The 23,865-nt window shown below is 32.7% G+C and overlaps 3 protein-coding genes across 3 annotated transcripts; 1 reads left to right on the top strand and 2 right to left on the bottom strand.

Annotated features, from left to right (window-relative positions):
- Positions 1-2,924: 2,924 nt before the first annotated feature.
- On the bottom strand, positions 2,925-4,304 carry LOC125217729 (protein RGF1 INDUCIBLE TRANSCRIPTION FACTOR 1-like). The gene is made up of 5 exons (XM_048119253.1): positions 4,208-4,304; positions 3,940-4,110; positions 3,788-3,862; positions 3,559-3,699; positions 2,925-3,465 (listed from the first exon to the last, which is right to left on the bottom strand). The coding sequence occupies exons 1-5, from the start codon at positions 4,208-4,210 to the stop codon at positions 3,166-3,168; spliced, it is 690 nt and encodes a 229-aa protein (XP_047975210.1). The 5' UTR covers positions 4,211-4,304; the 3' UTR covers positions 2,925-3,165.
- Positions 4,305-11,296: 6,992 nt separating this feature from the next.
- On the top strand, positions 11,297-13,099 carry LOC125218079 (protein GRAVITROPIC IN THE LIGHT 1). Its single transcript, XM_048119678.1, has one exon. The coding sequence runs from the start codon at positions 11,435-11,437 to the stop codon at positions 12,914-12,916; it is 1,482 nt and encodes a 493-aa protein (XP_047975635.1). The 5' UTR covers positions 11,297-11,434; the 3' UTR covers positions 12,917-13,099.
- A 3,252-nt stretch (positions 13,100-16,351) lies between these two features.
- On the bottom strand, positions 16,352-18,545 carry LOC125218573 (axial regulator YABBY 1-like). The gene is made up of 7 exons (XM_048120260.1): positions 18,154-18,545; positions 17,922-18,080; positions 17,734-17,830; positions 17,174-17,222; positions 16,958-17,033; positions 16,722-16,796; positions 16,352-16,633 (listed from the first exon to the last, which is right to left on the bottom strand). Exons 1-7 carry the CDS (start codon positions 18,265-18,267, stop codon positions 16,559-16,561), a joined length of 645 nt encoding a protein of 214 aa, XP_047976217.1. The 5' UTR covers positions 18,268-18,545; the 3' UTR covers positions 16,352-16,558.
- Positions 18,546-23,865: the final 5,320 nt, after the last annotated feature.

The raw sequence follows: 23,865 nt of genomic DNA, 5'->3' as shown, positions 1-23,865 counted from the left end.
TATCTAATCGATGGTTGTTAAAAATCTGATATACGCTTGCACCAACATATATCAATGCATAGGCACACCCTTCCTCCGATTCATTATGTACTTGTAATCCGGTCAACATGACCGACCAAACCAACCATACATTAACTACTACTGCTACAATAAAAGGTAGGGAAAAAGTTGGATCCTACTTTTACACTCCATAATCATATTTCATTTTTACAAAAATGATAAGTAAGTTGCATTCAATTAACTTATACAGCATAATTTTCTTTCCAATTCTTAAAACTAATTCCAAATAAATAAAATTCCTATTATGACAAGTAATGCGAGAGACGCAAAATACAATTGAATGATAAATATCCAACTATCAAAAAGAACAAAATCAACCACTATATTCATTGCAAGTAGGCTATCCATCAATCAAATGCTCCATCTCCAAGGGGAGAAGATATATAGAAAAGGTATATCCTTTATATGCCTCCTCAAAAAGTGAAATATACACTTTTAAAAAGAAACATACTAAAAAAAAGGTATATACAAAGGTAAATAATTTTTTAAACATAAAATAATAGTACAAAATGCTTAAAAAAAATATAAAGTGTGATACTTTCTCAAATACCTTCTCTCTTGGAGAAGAGTTTTTCATGAAAAGAAGGCAAATATGGTAGTTAGAACAACTCCAAAGGGAGAAGGTAAATGAAAAGGGTATCTTATGTTTATACATTCTCAAAACAATAAAGCTATGCAACCAAATTTTGTGCAACCAAAAATTGGTTTATTTAAGAAAAAATATAATTTACTTATGCATTTAATTAAAAAGTATAGACATACATATAGTATAGGGAACGTTCATAATATTATGGTATTTGTTTATAATTTTTAAAAAAAATTTTAATCATAAAATATAATTAATGCATATTTTAATTCAAATTTGAAAAATAATAGAGAAATAATTCAAATATAAAAATAAAAAATTGAAAATGAGGCCAAAAACTAATAAAGTGTTTTTAATTTGTTAACCAACTATATTTAGTATTTTAATATTTAATTAACACATCAAAATTACTAATATGATCTTGTTTTGGTTGTACAAAATTTGGTTGTTTATCATTACTCTTCTCAAAAAGTGGAATATACTTTTCTAAAAATCAATCCACTCCAAGGATAAAAGGTATATCATTTAAAAAAGGGGTAACTGCTTTTAAAGTCACCAACTTTCCATGAATTTCGGTTTTTCCCACGAACTTTAAAAAGTTCGTGTAATGTCACGAACTTTATTGTCGGTTGCCATTTTCCCATGTCAGGTTTTCGGGTCTAATTTAAACTGTTCGTTTCCTATTAAGACAATGTTCAAATTCTTTTATCTTACTATCGCTGTCTTCGTCTTTGAAATAACTTCGCGTGGGCACATTGTACGCCTCAATCGGAACTCGGATGAAGAGGTTATGGCCATTTGATGAAGGTTCCGACCTTTGTGCGACCTTGTACTATCATAATGACCATGACTTCTTCATCCGAGTTCCGATTGAGGCGTACAAGATACCCACGCGAAGCTATTTCAAAGACGAAGATAATGATAGTAAGATAAAAGAATTTGGACATTGTCATAATAGGAAACAAATAGTTTGAATCAGACCGAAAAACCTGACATGGGAAAATGGCAACCACCGAAAAACCTGACATGGGTAAATGGCAACCGATAATAAAGTTCATGACATTACACGAACTTTTTAAAGTTCGTGGGAAAAACCGAAATTCATGGAAAGTTGGTGACTTTAAAAGCAGTTACCCCTTTAAAAAAATAAAATAATAGTACAAAAGTATTAAAAAAACATAAAGTATAATACCTTCTCAAATAACTTTTCCCTTAGATAATGATTTTTTATGAAAAAAAAGTAAATATGGTGGTTATATGATTTTACCTCTCCATCAATGGAAAGGTAAAGATACCTATTCAAAATGAAAAAAAGTATAATACCTTCTCAAATAACTCTCCCCTTGGAGAATGTTTTTTCATGAAGAAAAGGTAAATATGGTAGTTATATTAGTTTACCTCTCCAATTACCTCTCCCCTTAGAGATCCTCTTATGATATCAACGGGGAGATAAAGATACCTCGTCAAAATAGAAAAAGGTATAAAACCTTATCGAATACCTCTCCCATTGAAGAATGATTTTTTTAAAAAATAAATAAATATGATAGTTATATTAATTTACCTCTCCAACGAAAGAGGCTCACTTAAATAATCCATGTGTACGTCATTTTCACCATTTAATTCTACAATACCCCTTCCATTCAAAAGAGTATATTAAAAAATAGAATAGAAGAATAAAAATAAAAATAAAAGATAAAAAAGGAAGGAAAATAGTACAGGGATAAAAAGTAAACTAGGAGTTACTCCCTCCATCAACCATTAGGAGTCCCATTTCTTGCCACTTGGCAGCACAGGTTTTAAGAAAAGTCGATAGAAAAAAATTAGTGGAATAGGGATCCCACTTATATATTAAAAGTGAATCAAGACTCCTATTTTCAAACGGACTAAAATGAAAAAACGAGACTCTTATTCGCGAACGACGGGAGTATTAGATATTTTACTTTTTATTAAAAATAAAGAAATACTCCCTCAGTCCCCGATTAAGAATCACACTTTGACCGGGCACAAGTTTTAAGAAATATAAAAAAAAGTTGTTTGGAAAAGTTAGTGGAATGTGGGACCCATTTTTTTAATATTAGTTTTATAATAAAATGTGATTGAATTGAGTTAGTGGAATGTGAAACTTACTTATTATTTATGGTAAAAATGAAGTGTGATTCTTAATTGGGATGATTCAAAATGGAAAAGTGTGATACTTAATCGGAACGGAAGGAGTATCTCAAATTAATTAAGGACATTTCAAAAAAAAATTCAAAAACGGAATAAATCGGCGGACACATGTAAAAAAATTCAAGTAGCCTGTATTTTTAACGAGCACAGATCCACAAGATTAATCGTTTCTACTTTGTAGTGATACATGTTAAATCAAAATGAATGGCATTACTATAACCAGGCTAAATAAAAGACGCTATAATGCCATTATGAATTTGAAAGAGTGTCACATAAATTCTGACATTTTGGTATAATCAAGACAGTTGTTAGGAATTATACCCCCATGAAGGCATGAACCAATACTGATATCAATGCAGCGGAGAGCGGTGAGGCGTACCCTTCCTCCGGTTCATTATGTACTCAGAAGCCGGTCCACAACCCGGTCCGAACCTGGTTCGGACACTCCGTTTCCCTCTTACGGCCTCCGTGGTAGCCGTGGAGTCCAGATGCATACACTCCGCCAAGCCGCCGCTGCTGGAACCAGACTCGGTCCGCATCGACAGAACCGACTCAGGCGTCATTTGACCATCGTCCAAAGGCAAAACCACAAACTCAGAGTTTGGTAAATGTATGGACAGTTTGCCACCGGTTTCGACCATATGATCCAGCTGATGAGAAATTCGTGTGAATTTTAGCAATTGAATTCGTAATTAAGTTAATCAATTACTATAAAGGAATTAGTTTTGAATGTGATGATGCACCTTGCAAGAGATGGAGCAGAATAGAGCTGATTCCGGCAGGTTTCTGTCGCAGCCGACGCAGATGCTGCCGGAGGCTCGCGGCGGCCGATTCAGCGGCCTCTGTTTCAGGAAAACTACTTTGGCGCCATTGTTGGTGTATGTCTATTGAAGAAAAAAATAAAGGAATTTACAATTTGAAAATGTGTAAACCTAGAATTTAGTAATTGTGAATTGAATCTGGAGAACTGACTTGAATGTGAGCGCAATCGATGAGCTTATCGGCGTCGGCGATCCTTATAACTTCATGGTACACATACCTTCTTATCTGACAGAAATCAAAACCAATAGTAATTGGATTTTGATTTTTGTGAAATGGAAGAGAGAATTTAAAAAAAAAAAGACCTGCAAGAGGCGGTGGGAGGGATGAAGCGGTAGACAATGAGGGCAAATTCCGAGGGAGCAATCCAAGCAGAAGATGTTCTTCTCGTTCTTCTTGGCATGGTGGTGAATTACGCAGCAATTGAAGAACTTCTCGGACAAGAGAGCGAGGAGCCATTGGGGCGCAGCATCCAACTACACAAAGTTGAAGACACATCAATTACTAGTAACAGTGTAAACACAAGAAGAAAGAAAGGAAGAGAAGATGGGATGGAGTGGAGGGAGACCCCACCATATCGAATGCTGTGGATTTGAGAAATGAATTGATATTAATATAGGGGGGAGGACCCTTGATCAGAATATCAGGGAAAAAGATCTCTGCATAGTGTATAGTCTGTCTGAGAGAGAGAGAGATGTGACGATAGGGTGCAAGAAAAGAGAACGGCGCCTGCAAAACTGTAGCTACTCTTACCAATGAAACAATGGTCATTTAATGTTTTCGGGTATGCTACTCTTTTCCTTTCCATGTCACACTTGTTTAAGAACACAAGATTTTAGAAAGTTATATTTTATATATTAAATGAAAAAAAAAAATACTCTCTCCGTCCATCATAATTTGTCTCATTTTTCCATTTCTGTCTATCCCCTAAAATTTGTCCTATTTCACTTTTACCATTTTTTCACTGTATTTCATATTCCACTAACTCATTTCTACTCACATTTTATTATAAAACTAATATATAAAAGTAGGACCCACGATCCACTAACCTTTTCAACTCACTATATTTTTTAAAACTCGTGCCCGATTAAATCGGGATGGATTTTTGTGGACGGATGGAGTATAATATTTAGTAAAAAAACTTTTTTTTAAAAAAATGTGACATAAAATTTTATTATGAGACAAACAAAAAAAAAATGTGATCTTTTATTGAATGGAAAGAGTGTTTTTTTTAATTATCGAGGTATTCACCAAAGACTCTGAGTGAGTAATCTCATGTGAATATATAGGAGTACTTTATAAGGAAAAATATAATACTAATGCGTAGAGGGAGTATAAAATTACTCTATTAATTTAAATAGAGAGAGAGAAATTAAAATTGATATAATGGTGCTTCCTCTTATTTAGATGTGTTATTTTGAATGGCATATTTGGAAAATATTTTAATTTGAATGATTATATACATCTCTCGTCCTCCATTTATTGGACCCCAAAAGGTCAAATTTTTATTAGTACAACATCCCAATCTGCAGCCCTAGATTTTATAACGAAAGAGATCATCTCTCTATACTCTATAGACAACGTAGACCAAAATTGGAATTGCACAGATGGGATAAAACTCAACACTGGAAATGGGTATTCAGCAGAGATTGAAAAAAGAGACCATTTTTTTGTCTACTGAAAAATGTTGGTATCATCTTTTTGGCATAACTTATATCTGCTGCTAAATCAGGTTTTCTGCATTTTGCAGCCGAATTTTTGCACATCTTACATATATAAATATAATACTACTCCCCATTCCCTCCCTAGTCCATCATTCTATTTAGTAATTACAAACTAGTAGAACTATAAAATGTAGTAGTAACAAAAGTTTTGTGGTATATATAAGATCCATTTAATAAAAATAAATAAGACAATAATTCGTAGATATATGAGATAATTATTTATAAATGTAATGATTGAGTCATTGACATCAATTTGATAGTACAATTGACTGTGAAAAAAGTTATGTGTAAATTAGAAAAGAATGAGTCGTCAGTCAGAGCATCTCCAATGCTATTAGGTCAGCCATAGGCCAGCCACTCTTTCTCTGTCACGTCAGCAGCACTAAAAATCCACCTACCACATCAGATTTAGGCCAGCCATAGGCCAGCCGCAAAAAAAATAATTCAAAATATACTACATTTATGAAATTAAAATTACGATTTAAATTACGGAATTAAATTTACGAGACATATACGGAAAAATTCATTAATTGCATTTAAAAAGGTACATAGATAAAAAAAATTACATTTAAAAAGGTACATAATAAAGAAAAAAAATTATCGCCGTGCAATCCTCCGTGCCCACAACTCTTCAATTATATCCTTTTGGAGTTGAATATGAGCATCCACTTGGCGCATGTTGGCAAATTCCTTGAGGCGGCCGGCTTCATCGAGAGGTACCCCACGTCGTACACTAGGGGTGGCCGTTCCGTGGCTTGGACCGGCTTCATCGTCATTGGCCCAACTAGTCAGTTGTACGCCTTCGTCTTCGACGATCATGTTGTACGCCTTCGTCATTGGCCCACCACCGCTACCACCCGCGTTACTCATCGCTCGATGATGCTCTTGTACAGAAAGTTAGAGAGAGAGAAAACTCGTTAAAACAAGTGGTGCAAATGAAAATGAAACTAAAATCGCGTTTATATAGGTTTTTTTTTTAAAAAAAGAAAACAATATTCGGCGCTGGCCGATCGGGCCGCCACAATGGCGGCCAGCGCATCGGCGAACGCCCACCAATCGGCCAGCCCACGCCGATCGGCTCGCCGGTTAGCCGCTACCCTGCTCCAGTGGATCGGCTAGCCGATCGGCCAGCGCGACGAATCGGCTAGCCGGTCGCTAGCCGACCATTGGAGATGCTCTCATAACAACTTAACAAGGCCAACTTTGATAGTACTATAAAATTAACAAAATATGTAATGTGAGAAATAATTTTTTTTTAATAAATTATTAGTAAAGAATGAGCCATTAATCATAAAAAGGCCATCTTTAGAGAATAAATTATTTAGTAAAGAATGAGTCACACCTACTTTACTCTATTTTATTTTTTTCTCTCTTCATTTTTCTACCGTTTTTTATTTTTTATTTTATTTTCTCTTTGTTTAACTCACCTAACACAATTTTTTTTAATCTCTGTGCCGAAAATAAACGCCTCCATTACTATGGAATGGACGGAGTATGAGATGCGAGGAAGAAAAAGTTATTGTAGTAATATTTTCAGTATAGAATGAGATTACTCACAATAAGGCCAATTTTGACTCAGTATAAAATGAACAATTCAAAATATTAAATATGACCATTATATTGGTACGAGTATTTATTATATAAGTATTACTCTTTTTCCCATTTCTAAGGGTGCACTAAAATCTAAAATAGGATAAGTAACTAGTTTAAATAATAATCTAAAATCATCCTATTTTCGGTTTTTGAAGGAAAAATACATATATTTAGGTTTACTCTAAACCAAAACCAAAAATCTTTACAAATTTAGTGAGGAAAAAAAGCATAATACAAAGAATATTATTTTAAGTTTTAGTTTATTGTATAAATGGTTTGAGTAAAATCATGTTCGATCTGGCATTTATATTAAAATGACTTTGAGTTTAGTGTATATGTTTGGAGATGCTATTTTTTCAATTTTTAAAATTTATATGTTAAATTCAAAAATGAAAAATCATTTACTTTTTTCATTTGGGCTAAATAAATCTTAAACTCACTTTTGATTATAAGAATAATACTACTACTTACTTTGTCTATAAACAGTACAGTATATTTTTTATTTGAGTGAACTATAAAAATAATCCTTGGACTATGCGTTTATCTCGCAATTGAACTCTGGACTTTAAAAATATTCCTAGACAACCTTGGATTAAGCGTTTATTTCAAAATTGGTCATTTTTCACTGTTCCGTGACAAAAATACCTTTTTAGGAGGTTTTGGGGGTTTGGGCAATTTGGTCTTTTTACACTTTAAATCTGATATTATTTTAGTGTTGTACTAAATCTGATATTATTTCAAAATTATCATTCTTCTTCCCTTTTGTCATCCTTCACTTTGTTTCTTTATTTTAATATTAGATTTAATTTTATAAAATTAAATTTTAAATTTCAATTTTTAAATATCAATAATTTTTTTTAATTAAAACTATTAATTCATGGACACTATAAATATTGAAACTATTAATTTTTGTTATTTAATATAATATTTAGTTGAATTGAAGAAGTACTGATTAATCATAATGGAAAAATAAGAGCTATTCTATTTAGTCTTCGTTCGGTTGTTATAATTGCTTGTGATTAAAAATTATGAAGTTTGACTAAAAATTTGATACTGCTAAAAATTTGATATAGGAGATTTTTTTATGAAATTTTCTAGTTAATTTTGAATGTTTTCAAATTAATAAATGAAAATTATATTAGTCTTACATTAGATGCATATTTATCTCAGAATAAATCGTGTTATATGATCTATTTATGATTAAAACTATTAAATATTGATTAAAACTAAGGCGTCGTCGTACCTTATTGATTAAATATTAGACACTATCAAATATTGATTAAAACTATTAATTTGTTATTTAATAGTAATTTTAATAATTAATAAAAAATTATTGAAATTTAAAAATTGAAATTTAAAATTTAATTTTATAAAAATAAATCTAATATTGAAATAAAGAAACAAATTGAAGGATGGCAAAAGGGAAGAAGAATGATAATTTTAAATTAATATCAGATTTAGTACATCACTGAAATAATATCAGATTTAAAGTGTAAAAAGACCAAATTGCCCAAACCCCCCTAAAAGGGTATTTTCGTCACGAAACCGTGAAAATTACCAATTTTGAAATAAACGCTTAGTCCAAGGTTGTCTGGGGATATTTTTAAAGTCCAGGGTTCAATTGCGAGATAAACGCATAGTCCATGGACTATTTTTGTAATTCACTCTTTTTATTTTGATTTGTCCAACAAAATTAATCTCATTTCTAATTTTTGAAATGTTGTTACCATTTTTTTCCTCTAGTTTTACTTGTTAAAATTTCATGATATGCCCACAAATGACAATATTTTTTTATTAACGAATGATTATTATTTGATGAATAGATTATATATTGCAATGGCTGTTCTTTGATAAAGAGATAAGTTTATAAATTTAAGATGTCCGCTCTAATATTGATATGGCTGCAAAATGTTTACATAAACAGATGTATATTATTTGTACGGGGAGTGTTAGAGTGCTAACACCTTTTAAAATAACACTATACTACCATTTTTAGCTAATTATTTATACACGTGAACGAATAATAAGCTATCACGTGGCATAAAAAAAAATCTAAAAAAGACGGCCAACAATATGGTAAGCACTATACAACAATTTTTTTCTTGGCCAACAATATCCGACACACTATACAACAATCTATAGATTGCTGTGTAGCGTTTATAATATTGTTGTGTAACGTTTATAATATTGTTGTGTAACGTTTATAATATTGCTATATATATAGTGTCATGGTGTCACTTTAAGAGGTATTGTTATTTTAACACAAACCTTCTTTGTATTTATGTTCCAACCGTGAAATCAAAGCTTCACTTAGCTTATTTTTTAGGCATACAGGACAATTCGTTATTTCACATTTTGTGTGTCGTCAAAATTAGTTGTTGTCATTTATTTATTTATTTATTTATTATTATTATTATTATTATTATTATTATTATTATTATTATTATTTACCCTAAAAATTAGTGGGTTGTGGAATCATCAATTCAAGTCACATAAAGTTCAATGAACAAATGAGAGAATACCCCCACTAACCCCAAAAATTGGCCTTTGTGCTTTGCGCCCATATATAAGGCCCGTAGATATACCAGCATTCTTAAGCAAATACTCCGTGCTAGTATTACACAAAATAAAGATATGTACACACATGCACACAATGCATAAATGTATTATGATTAATTTTCTTTGGAGTGACCCATATAAACCACCAAAAATATTTGATAAAAACTTATGTCAACTCTTTTTAACTATAAATAAAAAGAAAAGTTAATGTTTTTGTACTTTACTAGTACATTTCAAACTACTACTCCCAATAAATAATAAATGGAGTAGTAATTTATTATGAGTGAATAGTGAATACCGTTGTATTTTAAGAATAAATATCACATGGACACCCCAATAATATAAAGAGACCCTTCGTCTCATTAATAATAATTATTATAAAGATTATATGTTCTTAATGTTCGGTTTCTAAATACAATGTTACAAATCTTTGTAAATATGTATGTTTGGTATATGAAATTGAAATTGAAATTATATGGAATTAAATTAGAAGGAATAAATTAGAATTTAATTAAAATTTTTTATTTGGCAAAATGAAATGATTGATATGGAATTGAATTAAAAAAAATATGCACGCACACACTATACACGTTGCACAATCATCAAAAACACACACACACACACTAAAAACACACTACACTCACACACATACATAAGTCACTATATACTCACACTATACCACTCACAGTACACACACTACATGCAACGCATGTGAATGTGGCCGTGTGTCGTGTGTGTGTGCAGTGTGCATTGCGCGTGAATATCTGCAACGTTTATGTAAGAATGTGTGCAGTGTGTGTAATTTAATTAATATTTGGAATTGCACTGCTTTTGATGTGAAATTCTATTTGTAAAATTAAATGATTTGAAATTATAATTCAATTCTAAATCCAATAATTTTTTTGATACGAAACACTAGATTTAAAATTGAAGGCTCCATTTGTAATTCCACACCTCCAATTCCATATAGTAAATGAATGTAGAATAGAGTATATACTCCCTGGTCCCCAAAGTTTCCAAAGTTTCCAGTAAACACAACTTTTACTTCACACCACCAACAAACTCAACTAACTGCACTTTCATAAAAGAGCAACAGAAATCATATTCACTCGGACTATCCCCATTTGTTTCATTACACTTTTAATTATTAAATACAACATGATATGATGAGTCAATATAAGATTCTAGAAGGAATTAAAGCAAACACACAACATTTTGATTCGTTTATTCTAGACCAATCTATTTTATATCCAGAAGTGGTTGGAATCATGGACTATTTACGACTAGAAATGACTAAAGTATAGTATTAGTATTTTTTAAGATAAAATGTTTTGTCTCATCTATTTTATGCGACAAAATTAGCTCAAACTTCAAAGTAGGATAGCTCTATCATTTCCCTTGTTACCGTTAGGTGGTAGTCGGCTACCAAAGTCCACGAAATAAAATAAAATAATTACTACTCCCTCCGTCCCATAAAAGTTGAGACAAAACTTTTAAACACGGAGATTAAGAATTTATATTAAATAAATAGGAGAGATGAAAAAAGTAGGAAAGATAAGAGAGAGTAAAGTAATTGATGGAATAAAGTAAGAGTGATTAGATGTTTTGTCTTTAGTTAAAAAAGAAAATGACTCAACTTTATTGGAACGGATTAAAAAGAAATACGACTCAACTTTTATGGGACGGAGGGAGTACGTAATAAGTATACTACTAAACACATTTGATGAGTACAATTTTAGTAAACGAAGTATGATCCGATTTTGCGGAGGCAATATATTCGATTTTTTTGCCAATTTCAATACTTTTATTTTGCAGTTGTTTTAAAAAAAAATCGAAAAAAAGTGCAAATCCCACTAAATTTCAAAGCACAAAATTAGGGGAATTCGCCAAAATAGAACACTAAAAAATTCTTCAAATTCATTGAATGTATAGATTCCGGGAGATGGCGGAAATAGACGGCGCTCCGTCGTCGGAGCAGCCGCCGCCGCCGATTTCCGACATGTTCCAGAAATTCGCGCTCGCGTTCAAGACCAAAACCTACGAGCTCTTCGCCGAGGAAGACGACTACGCCGCCGTCGACTCCGATTGCGACGTCGCCCTCCTCCTCGACTCCGCCGAGGAGTTCATCCCCCACCAGAAAGTCGTCGTCATCAAACCGGACTCGGGTAATTCGGATGCGGGATTGAATCGGGCTCTAATTCCGTCTATCTTCGCCACTCTCTCATCGTTTGAAGCTTCGTATCTGCAATTTCAAGCGGCGCACGTGCCGGATATCGACGAGGCCGCCCTCGAGGAAGCTGATAAGTCCATCGTTTCGATTCTGCAGAAATTGACCGAGCTGAAGAATTTGTACAGGGAATCGAAGAGACAGGGGCCGGAGTTTAGTAATGGTTTCGTCTTCCCCGCCGCGTCGTTCTGGGAATTTCAGGTGCAGGAGAATCAGAGCAAGCTCAGGGTTTTGGAGACGATAGTCAATACACAGCAGTCGCAGATTGATGTTAAGGATGGCGAAGCAATCGAATTGAGGAAGAAATTGGACAGGATTAGGGCTTCAAATTGCGAATTGATGCGGAAATTGGGTTTAAAAGAGGGAGGCGCAGGTTTGGGGCTTGAGGTTATGCTCACAATTAGGGTTTTCGAGGCAATGCTGCTGGATTCAGTCAAATCTATGCGGTGTTTTGTGAAATTGCTGATTGATCTGATGCGAAGAGCAGGGTGGGATTTGAAGGAAGCAGCCAATTCTGTGTATCCAGATATGAATGTGAATTACACGAAAAAGGGCCATTTCCGGTATGCATTTCTCTCTTATGTTTGCTTAGGAATGTTTCAGAATTTTGACAAAATTGATTTCGGATTATGCAATTCTGAGATCATCTCCAATGGTAATGGCACTAAACAAATCGAAAACGGTGCAACTGATGGTGATGCCATTGATTATCTGAGGCAATTGATAGACCATGTTTCCAATAGCCCCATGGAGATGCTGAGCAAGAATCCAAAATGCGAGTTTTCGCGTTTCTGTGGGAGGAAGTATGAGGAACTCATACATCCAACAATGGAGTCTTCCATCTTCAGCAACCTAGATAGGAAGGATAAGGTGCTGGATTCTTGGAAGTCGTTGAGCGTGTTCTACGAGTCGTTTGTGAGGGCAGCAAGCTCGGTATGGCTGCTTCACAAGCTGGCATATTCGTTCAAGCCCGTGATCGAGATCTTTCAGGTGGAGAGAGGGGTTGAGTTCTCGATGGTGTACATGGAGGATGTCTTGGGGAGATGTGGTCTGCCCGGGAAAAGTAGGCCGCGAGTCGGGTTCACGGTTGTGCCTGGTTTCAAAGTAGGGAGAACTGTTGTTCAGTCACAGGTTTATCTCACTGACTTGAAACATGTTGAGTTGTATCAAGATTTGTGATGTTGTGCATATTTTGTGTTAGAGGTTTGTGGTTTTGGTCATTACTTGTGTATAAAGAAGAAAATATACTACTACCATGATTTCTCCTTTCTTTGTGTCAGTATTTTCTAGTAGTAGAAATGATATGTTACCACTTGTATTTACATGACACTGAATCTATTGATTTGCTTGCTATTGGTTTCATCTTGTGTATGTATTATTGTAGGTGTTGATCTGATTTTTTGGTTGTGGCACCATTGCTTTATATTATCCCTCTTTCTTAATTCATATATCAAGGGCAAAGCCACATTTCTTGAATTGAAATGTTGTGTATTGTTTTTAAATTTTTCTTACAAATCTTGGCTTGTACTCTTCAACTTTTGGTTGGCAACGGATTGAGTGAGATAAATAGAGATAAAAGTATTCTTGACAAAATGTGTAAATGAACTACAACAGGGGAGTGATCAATTGCTAACTTTCTTAAGTTGCTAACTTGCTAACTCATCAACGCAGTGTATTAAAAATGTCAACACGATGACATTAAAATGTCAACACATAATTTTGTTGAACTTCAATATAATATGTTGATATTATGTATTGACATTTTGATGTTACTGTGTTGACATTTTTAATATACTGTATTGATGAGTTAGCAGAGTTAGCAATTTAAATAGTTAGCAATATAACAAACCCCAACTACAACAAGTTTATCATCTAAATCAAATAAAATAGTGAATGGCGTGGGCTTGAGAACGACGTGAGGATGGCCCGGCCTGGACCCAAATGAGATTTCAAATGGGCTTTAATTAACCAGCTGCAAATAATATGAGCTTTATATTATTTGGGCCTCTGCGTAATAATATGGGCTTTTCATACTTATCTGTATTTTAAACCACTCTCTTGATTTTAATGTCACTAAATAAAAGATATGATGACACTCCATTGAGATAGATTCAAAATGAATTAAGCAGCCTATAAGATAAATTTAAATAGTAATCTGAATTGCAATAAAATGAACTCGAGAAGAGTTAATGGGTCATTCTGGTCATTTCGTTACACCAAAACAATTTTTTATTTTTATTGGGGACAAACTTCTTTATTACAAAGTGGTGGTTGGAATTTTATGTTTCTTTTGGAGTAAAGGTTAGTCGTACTTTATGGCCCAGACTCTGAAACCATTTGTAAAAGTAATCCGAACTTCCAGAAAACTATAAAAATAAAAATAACCCGAATTTTGAATAATACGAATACAACATCAATTTTTATGTAAGTTGTAAAAGTAGCATGCAACTTGAAAATATTAAAATATCCTTGTATTAATAATGAAGGTCGACAAATTTGGAGCAAGCTTGTGTGGTCAATATCCACTCTCTTTCAAATTTCATATGGACTTAAGTAAACTTGCAATTTTCGTGTACACATCAAACATGCTTGGAAGAGGTAGCTATTTTCACTCATGTTTTGAATAGATTTTTGTATTCATTAAATTTGAGCAATTTTTAAAAAATTCACTAAAATTCAAACAATTTCTAAAGTTGAAGCCATTTTAATAATCTTTGGATAATTTTTACAACTGGCTCGTGCCATGAACTCCAGCTATAGAAATACAGTAAAATTAAAATTAAAGTCACTGTTTATAATTGAAATCATGAAAAAGGGCACATGTTGTAGTTGCTCCATTGTTTTCTAATAAACCACAAACTTGAACAAATTCATGCAAAAAATATGTCACTTTGTGAATTTGGAGGAATTTCCATTTCAAGGGGGTTTAAAAGCAACAGCTCAGGGAATGAATAATCTCTCTTTTTCTCTCTCAATCATCCAAAAACAATGTCTGATATTCTCTGCTCACTTTTGAAAAACATTCAAACAAAAACTCATATCAACAATAGCTAAACACCATCTGTGATACAGATGCAACAATTAGGAAAATTCCAACAATGACAGAGAAGCAGCTGATTTATGATATATAAGTCCATTAATTGATATTTGATATGACACATATATGTGTAATAAGATAAGATATTTTTTTGTGGAGTTAGGCAAAAGATTTAGGCCTTGGGGGGTCCGAATGGAACATCCTTTGTTTTCTTTCATAAAGATAGGCAAAGAGTGGAGCAACAAGAAATTAGACTTGCTCTTTTCTCAACTGAAATTATTTACCTCATTTCAACAAAGATCCTTACCCATGCAATGACACATTAATTTGTCTTTAATTACTATAATTTATAAATTATACTATGAAACATTATAATTTCAATAGATTTCAACCCCATTTGAAAATGATGATACTATGCTTGTGTGTTTGTGAGTTTATAAATAGGTTAATTTTCCTAAATAGCACAACATTTAACTAAATTTTAATTCACATGTTCCATTTTTTAAGTTTTGTTCAATACGTGTTCCAGTTGTGTAGTCTATGATAATACATTTTACCGAAGAAAAGAGAGTTATCTAACATAAAACTTTACCCAAGATAAGGGAGTTATCTAACCTAAAATGTGTGCTATTATCACATTTTTCCTTATCATCTTTCCTATCAAGCTGTCTCAAAAGCTATCTATTTAGACAGTATAATTCTAAATATGAGAAAATTTACAAGAATTTACTAATAATTCGCGGATTTACATTCAATTCACCGTGGTTTTTTATGATTAAAACTCTTGTGAAAATTGGTAGCATGGTTTTATTTTCTACAGAGACACCCTCAGCAATATTCCTTAATCAAATGATACTAAGAGAGATATATACTCCATAGTTAAGTGATGGAAAGTCACGTGTCTTAAATGGATAAATAAATATTTCTTCCAAATATATCAAGTAACAACTACTAAATTGGTAAGACTTTTCATTGCAAAGTCTTCGGACGTTGAATTGGAGTACTGTATACTATACCCTAAAATGATTTAAATTCTTCACTTGTAAAATGATTAAATGCGATATTTTCATTCAACTGTGTATTATTAATTCCATCTTGTACTCTCTCCCATCAAAAGCATGTTATGTGAATCACAAAGAAGTTAATAGTATTAATGCACCAGCAAAGGTCTCTGCAATAATGAAACATGAACACTGCAAACTGCCATTGCAGTGTTTATGTTATCCAGCTTTACTGAATGCTACACGTACCATGTACAATCACTGCATGCCTCTCATTTTGAATTTCATTTCACCAAAACAAAACAAATCAATTCCATTTCATTTCACACTTATCTGCCCCCATTCTTCACCAAAATACAAATCCATTCCCACCTTCCCTTTTCATGATTAAGACTATAATTATAAAAAAAACAACATTCCTTAGTGCAATTAGGTGCATACTTTTGGTACTTATATCCATCACACAACTAGTAAGATCACGTACTTTATTATCATTATCGATCAATTTCTCAACTAAAAAATTGTACTAGTACTACTTTATTAACAAGATATAAAATAAGTGATGAGCAATACACATAATGAAAAGGTGAATAATAACAGTTAGTATTAGCAAGCAGTCCTCATCAAAATCCTCTCCCCACCACAGAAAGCTGAAGCTAATTAAAACTGTTACAAGCAGTGTTTTCGCATAACGAACCCTAATTAATTAATGACATAGAGAAAAACATTAACATAGAAAACATTCGGAAAATAAAGCTGCATCCATTCATATAATTTCTTATATTAGTAGGGAGACACGCCCACGTTTGCAGCAGCAGAAAGAAACCCATCTTTCATCATCACAACATCATCTCCTTCCTACAAAAATTCACCATTTCCATTTACTGTCAAAACATTTTTTTTTCAATTTAAAAAAAAAAATTCTAGGGTTTTGATTAGATATTACCTGTTGACACACATTTTGCTTCTTCACGGGTTGATCAGGCATCAGTCCGAAGTGAATATGAGGAAAGTGGGCCCACTGCAAGCAACAAAACACACAATTTTTTTTTCAATATAATAAAAATTGAAAATCCTAGAACATGTAATATTGAAACAAATGGCACAAATTAAAAAGAAGCCCTAGTTTGAGGTGATAGAGAGAGTGTCAGTAGTGTGTGTTTCTTGATTCTTGGATCTTACATTTTTTGCAGCGGCACTGAACGCCTCTCTGTGGCTAATATCAGGGTTTCCAGCTTTGATACGTTGGATCTCGTCCCTGCATTTTATTTTGTTCAAAATCCAATTAAATTCCCTTCTCCTAGATTTTCTCAATAATTAAATTTACTAAAAATAATAAAGAAATGCAGCTTTTAAATGAATAATAAAGCTGCATAGACACATGCAATAATTACTCACTTGATGAACCGGTTGTAAGCAGATGGCACTCTCTGTCTTTTCTCCGGTGCTGAAAATCAACAAACAAAATACCAAGAAACAATAAAACAAAAAGTAGGACATTAATTTCACTTTGGCTGACTTTCTTTCGACTTCACATTTCACTACTGTCACGCTCCATTTTTTTCTCTCTCATAATTACTTCATCATTATCTAATCATTCTGTTTCTTTCATCATTTCCTGGCGATATATATAGTATTAAATTCCTTGCAGGTAAACAAAAATAAAAACAAAATTTAGGGTTTGGAAAAAACCTAAAATTGGAATGCATGATGAGATAAGGTTTGATGGTGTGAGATGTTTGTGTGAAAAATAGATTAATCACTGTTTAAGAGTAAACTGATTGATGTTTTGGCAAACAATAAACTGTTTACTGAAAAGGTTAGTGTTGACTGTGACTCAAAACATTCCTTGCAGTGAAGATAAAATCAAAGCTCAATGGACCCCCAAAACAAAAAATTGGAATTTTAATTGAATTAGGATTGAAAAATGGAGAGAAATTGTGATTTGATTATCTCACGTCTGTTAGCTACGGGAGGCTTGGGGAGCTCGTGCATCGGCATCATTGGCTCGTTGGGATTCGGCAGCAGGTTGGAAGGCGAGCTTCGGATCTCCTCCTACAATTCAATTCAATTCAATTTAAATAATTGAGAACCCTAGAAAAAGAGGAAAACCCTAATTTGTGAGATTGATTGATTGATTGATTACGAGGAGATTCTGGGGGGAGAAGAAGGAGTGGCCGAGGTGGAGCTGATTCGCGGGCGGGAGGAGGAGGCCGCGCATGTCGACGGTGACGGAGAGGAGGTTGGAGCAGTTGCCGCATCGCACCGTCACGGTCTTGAAGAGGCTCGTGCAAGGCACCCCCACCTGAGATATCAGAATGGAATTAGTGAATGAAGAAAATGATTTAGGAGATGTTGGTGATTTGATCGATGAGTACAGCGAGGACGGTGTTGCAGTAGGTGCAATGGACGTAGCAGAGCTGCTCGGAGGGGGAGAGGTGGTGGTGGTGGTGGTGGTCGGGAGCGGCGAAGGCGGCGGAGGAAGAGGACATCTTGTTCTACTTCTTCCTTCTTTCTGTTCTTATTGTTGGTGTTGTTGGTGATGGTGGTGGTGGTGAAGGTGTTAGGTTTCTCACTTTTTGATTTGGTGATTTGATTGATTGATAGATTGACTGATCAAGGTATGTATATATGGAGGCTCTTGGTTTTTGACAGATTAACCACTTTGGATCTGATCTCTCTGAATGTTTTCTTTTTTGGGGCTCAGTTATCAAACAAAACACCCTTCTAGAGAGAGAAGCATAGGGTTGGGGGTGCCCACTAATATAGTAGAGAATTTAACACACTGCAACAAAAAGGTGTATACTTCTCCAATATACATACCAATTAATCAATTAACAATACATGCATAGGCAAATACTACTGGTTTTATTATTTTAGTCCGTCCATAAAAAATAGACCAATTCTAAACATAAATAATCCACTTCTACCATATTTTATAATTCATGTCATTTATAACTTTGTCTATTTTTTTTATTGAAGGAGGAGGGGAGGAGGTAGTACTAATGTATGGTTGGCATTCCCAATGGATTTGTGAAGAGAGAGGGAGAGAGAGAGAGGGGTTGCAGAAGCGGCAGAGGTGGGGGAGAGGAGTGAGAAAAGGACGTGTGCATGGGGTGATTAGCTTTCGCTCATTCACCTGTAGTTTTCGTAGTTAAAGCCCTATTTTTAATATTTCTCGACTCCCTATTTTTTTTAATATTTCTGTACTTATGTTTGTGTATATATGTGAACATAGGGTAGGGTTTAGTAAAGCCTTAAATGGCGGGCACCTATCCTACTACTCTTACTACTATTATTATATTGCCTTTGTAATTGCATCTTAATTCATCTCTATGCCCCTACCTCACTCTTTTACAACTTCTCATTTGCATTAATTTGTTCTAATCATACACTTCAAATGTCTTGTATTTTCAAAAATTGTTACTCCATTTAAGTGGATAGAGATGATAAAGTATGGGTTAAATTAACAGTGGGGTAGTGTCAAAACATGAAAATGAATGTTTTTTAGTAGAACGTATATACCCAAAATAAACAAAAAAAAGATTTTTTTTATATGTGATGAGGGAAGGGAGTATTTTATTTTTAATTTTTTTAAAAATCTATATATAAAAAAGCATTAGGGCATATAATCTAGAATATTTTAGTCTTTTAAAATTAATCTTGACTTTGTTTTATTTCGATTCTCTATGTGGAATATTCCTATTATATTCAATGCCTCAATTGAATCTATTTTCCATGTGATGCACAAAAATATTTCAGACGACATTCGATAACGAATTTTCAGTTACATGTCAAGATTGAGACTTTTACAAAGTTCCTTTTTTTAAGAAAGAAAGCTAAGATAATATTTCAGACGACTCCCCAAACTCCATAAACTGTTCTTATTCCTATTGCAAAATTGTATATACTAATTTGACTCAATTTTAGATCAAGTTTTGAGCTTTATGAAATAAATAAGCCGAACTTTTTTGTTTTATTTACCTTTCAAACAAGTAGAATGATTTTTTATAACCACATTATCACTTTATTAGATCAACACACACGTATAATTAATTATAATTTTCTTTATGATAATCATCACTTAAATCTATCTGCACCGTTTATGCGAACCTTCTCATTTGAGTCTTTGTCAACTTGAATATGCCTTAATCAAAACATGACATTTCCTATCAAAGAAAAAATAAAATACTAGTAGTATAATCGACACTTAAATTAAACAATATAGTACACTGCTGAATCTGATACATATTAAAACTATCCATAACATTTATATCTTCGGCTCATTAATGTTGATAATTGTAGTAGCACAAAATTTGATGTGAATATGTGATTAATTCAAACAAAAGCAGCGGTAAGGTATTAATACACTATTATACTAGCTAGCTAGCTAGCAAGAAATCTTTTTATCACGTTGGAAAAATTAATTAACATTTATTTTGTGGGCATGCTTCTTTAAGTGTGGATATCTAAAATATAATAGTAATACACATATGATGACGAAAATGTTTCTACATATCTAGGCTAAATAAAAAACACCAACGTATCTATATATGACAAGATAAAACAAGTAATTGAGTAGTTCCTTTATAGGATGGTTTATAATTTGTGGGAGTGTAGATGAGCTCTTATTTTTCTTATCGGTCATAAATTTTGATGGCTGTAAATTAATATCACCGCAGAATAATTGTTGATTGGAAACTACACATACTGATATACACGGCCATTAAATTCACGATATGGTTCTAAGTAAAGTTTCATGTATAAGGTTGTAATCAAAACTCAATTACATCTTATGGAATACTCCCTCCGTCCACGAATAAGAGTCCCGTTTTTCCATTTTTGTCCGTCCACGAATAAGAGTCCCGGTTCATAATTACCATAAATGGTAAAGAGACCCCACATTCCACTAACTCATTCCACTCACATATCATTTAAAATTAATATATACAAGTGGGACCCCTATTCCACTAACTTTCTTCCACCCATTTTTCTTAACATTTCTTAAAATCCGTGTCATTTAGAAATGAGACTTTTAATCGTGGATGGAGGGAGTAATTACTAAAATCAAATACGAGCGGAGTATTAATTTTAGGATAGCTAATATCAAACGGCTAGGATGATAGCACACGACAATTAAGTTTAATTGACTATAATATTCAACGATAATTTTGTCAATTAATACAACTATATCAGTTTTGGTATTGCCTAGATTCTTGTCAACTACCATTATAATGAAGTAAAGTCAATGTTATGATGGTGTAAATACTATGACCGATAATTTTCGACACGACATGAAAACCTGATACTAACATTCACAAAGCTAATGGGTTTGAGTAAAACCTTATTGTGTTCGTGTCCTTATTGAATTGACCCGTTAGAAATTCAATAATTTTGTATTGGGTTATAGTTGGATTTGGGTGACCCATTAAAAATAATACTATTACTTTAATTATTTGTATTCTTTTTAAAAATATATACTAATATTTTAGGCTTATTCTATAGGTTAATATGAGGTTTCAATCATGTAAATCAGATTTAGGTTGTTATCAAGTTAATATTCTGTCATGTCAACTCATATTAAATCATGTCGTTAACAGGTTCGTGTCGCATGCAGGTCAGATTCGGGTTTAAAGGTAGTATGTCGGGAACGAATTGAAAGTTTCTTTAACGAGTCGGGTGCGGATTGAATCATTATCGTATTATCCTCTAACGATACAGTAAATACAATAAAGTAAATTCAATATCACAATGGAATATATTTTTGAATTTTATAAGGGTGCAAATAACAACTATCAACCACATATAATTATTGTGGGATTAAAACAATACAGTGTGATAGGAGTATGAAGCAAAATTTATAATTAAAACGGGGTAGTATTTTTTTAATTTGTAAAATGACCTAAGCGGAAAAAATAAGCATTATCATAATTTATTTATGACCATCATCAAGAGATCCCTTTACTTGAGTTGCCGAAACTGGAGAATTATTTCTTACCACAATAAACTTTGTTCAACAACCGTGGAATGCACAGTTAAATGAGTAATAAAATCATAATGATTGGTTTGACTTTGATTTCATCTAACTTAAATCCACATGTACGTGAATTGTTGAGTAACATGACTTTCATCCTCCTTAACTTAATTCTTGATTTTAATTGATTAGTTTGTAGTACTTAATTTCTCGTTCATAGTACTTAATTTATCCGATCTATGTAGTAGGAGTGTTTTGTATTAAAAATTTGAAATTGAACATACATTAATTAATTCCTAAAAAACATAGTAATTTTTCAAATTAAATAAGGTGTGAAGAAACAACAATAATTGATATCCAAGATCAGATTACAACAAAAATAATAAAGAGTATTTTTAATTTATTTGGCTATGATTTGACCGCTCGCACAGGCTCCCTCACATACAGAGATACGTTGTTGTCAGTGAAATCTGAATACATATATCCTCCAATTTTTTCATTTATGTAGCCTTTTGTCCTCACATTATTTTCTGCAACTAGTTTTTCTACATTATTTTATGCAATTACCAAAAACCTACTAAATCCATTATTTTTGCTAGAATTTCACTTCTCTGGAATTGTCCCTATCTCTTGGTTTACACACAAACTTATCTCGAATTTGAAATTCGCATGAACAAAAGTACTATTCCCTCCGTCCCACTCAAGATTCATTATCTTGAGTGACACGGGATTTCAGGAGGAGTTTTTAAGTAGAGTAAAATAGAGAAAAAAAAATAATTGAATATTTTAATAAGAAGAGAGTTGAGAAGGATTTATTTTCAAATATAAAAAGTGAAGATCAAATAAACTAAAAAGGAAATGTGAACATTTTGAATAAGACACAGGGATTACATTGATATAAACCAACAATTCTAAGTTAGACTTCCTATATATGAACTTCTTCACACCATAAACTCACTGGGGCCAGGAGATTACTCCACTTAGTTATAGATCGACTAGCCGTTTGATAGGCAAGACAAAAAGATACAAAATTATGATAAGAACACATATTTTATTATATAATAGGAGTTAATTATCCTAGCAAATAGAAAATAAAAATAAATTTTTAAAAAAATCACATGGAGTAAAAATTTAAAAAGATGGTTAATTTTGAGGTATTTGTAGTCAATCTCAATCCACGCAAGGTTAGACTTAATATGTGTAATTTAGGCAGAAAATAAATAATATTCAATATACCAGAAATTTGCCATTAGACAATATATAGTACTACTAATACTCAAATACTCAATATAATTTGAACAACAATTATTTTGTAGTACCACACATTGTGATGGCGCCTTATTAACCTCTTAAAATCGTAATTTTGTTGCACCAATGAAAAGATTGACTTAAATAATTTCTTAATTTGATAAGTAAATAATCTTTATCTGTTTTCTTTTAATTTATTTTGATGAAAAAAAGTTAGGTTATTTTCAATTAAAAGAAATGTAGATTTATACCAATTTCGGAAGCAGGTGAGAAACCCTCGACCTGCTGAAAAAGATATCTGTCACTTCTCTAACATAATTGAAAACTATCACATCGAAATAAGTCCAATTGTGTCTCTTATATTTATAATAATTAAAAAAAGAGGAAATATAGGAAAGAAACAATACTAATGTTTTAGCAGAAAGTCTGAAGGCATTAATTACAATTTTCACAATTTTTTGTACTTATATGAAACAACATGGTTGTGTGGTCCATTGGAAATTCATGTAGGAGTTAAAGTATATGTGTGTTATTATTCTACGGTTTTCTCAATTTTCGTTTGGGAAAATTACATTTTCAGGTGTCATTTTTTTTGCTAAAAAATTGTTAATAGAATTTAAAATTAATACCAATATTTTTTTGCATATAGTATGATTTTCCTTTTAGTATTTTGCCCGAGGTGACATTATTTTAAGCTGATGTGCCTGTAGATAGTTTGATACCGAAAAACAGAATGTGTGACATAATTAAGTAAAAGTTTCATAGATTGAAACTAAAATCAGAACTGTTGAAGTCGAGATGCTATTGTTCAGTTGCAAAGGTGAAACATGATGGATGAAATTTATATTCGTCCTCATTTTTAGAGAAT

Source organism: Salvia hispanica, chromosome 4, assembly GCF_023119035.1.
Source record: "Salvia hispanica cultivar TCC Black 2014 chromosome 4, UniMelb_Shisp_WGS_1.0, whole genome shotgun sequence".
In the NCBI taxonomy this organism is placed as follows: Eukaryota; Viridiplantae; Streptophyta; class Magnoliopsida; order Lamiales; family Lamiaceae; genus Salvia; species Salvia hispanica.
Note: the sequence above shows the minus strand (reverse complement) of the source record. Positions and strands in the feature narration are given on the sequence as shown.

What these genes read in the sequence shown, in the direction of transcription:
- LOC125218079 (XM_048119678.1), top strand. Translation starts at nt 11,435, where the DNA reads ATGTATAGATTCCGGGAGATGGCGGAAATAGACGGCGCTCCGTCGTCG.
- LOC125217729 (XM_048119253.1), bottom strand. An exon ending in CCTCCCACCGCCTCTTGCAG is followed by an intron (nt 3,863 to 3,939) that starts GTCTTTTTTTTT and finishes GATTTCTGTCAG; the next exon opens with ATAAGAAGGTATGTGTACCA. An exon ending in TCGATTGCGCTCACATTCAA is followed by an intron (nt 3,700 to 3,787) that starts GTCAGTTCTCCA and finishes TTTCTTCAATAG; the next exon opens with ACATACACCAACAATGGCGC.
- LOC125218573 (XM_048120260.1), bottom strand. Translation starts at nt 18,267, where the DNA reads ATGTCCTCTTCCTCCGCCGCCTTCGCCGCTCCCGACCACCACCACCAC. An exon ending in ACTGCAACACCGTCCTCGCT is followed by an intron (nt 18,081 to 18,153) that starts GTACTCATCGAT and finishes CTGATATCTCAG; the next exon opens with GTGGGGGTGCCTTGCACGAG. An exon ending in AGCAAAATGTGTGTCAACAG is followed by an intron (nt 16,634 to 16,721) that starts GTAATATCTAAT and finishes GAATTTTTGTAG; the next exon opens with GAAGGAGATGATGTTGTGAT.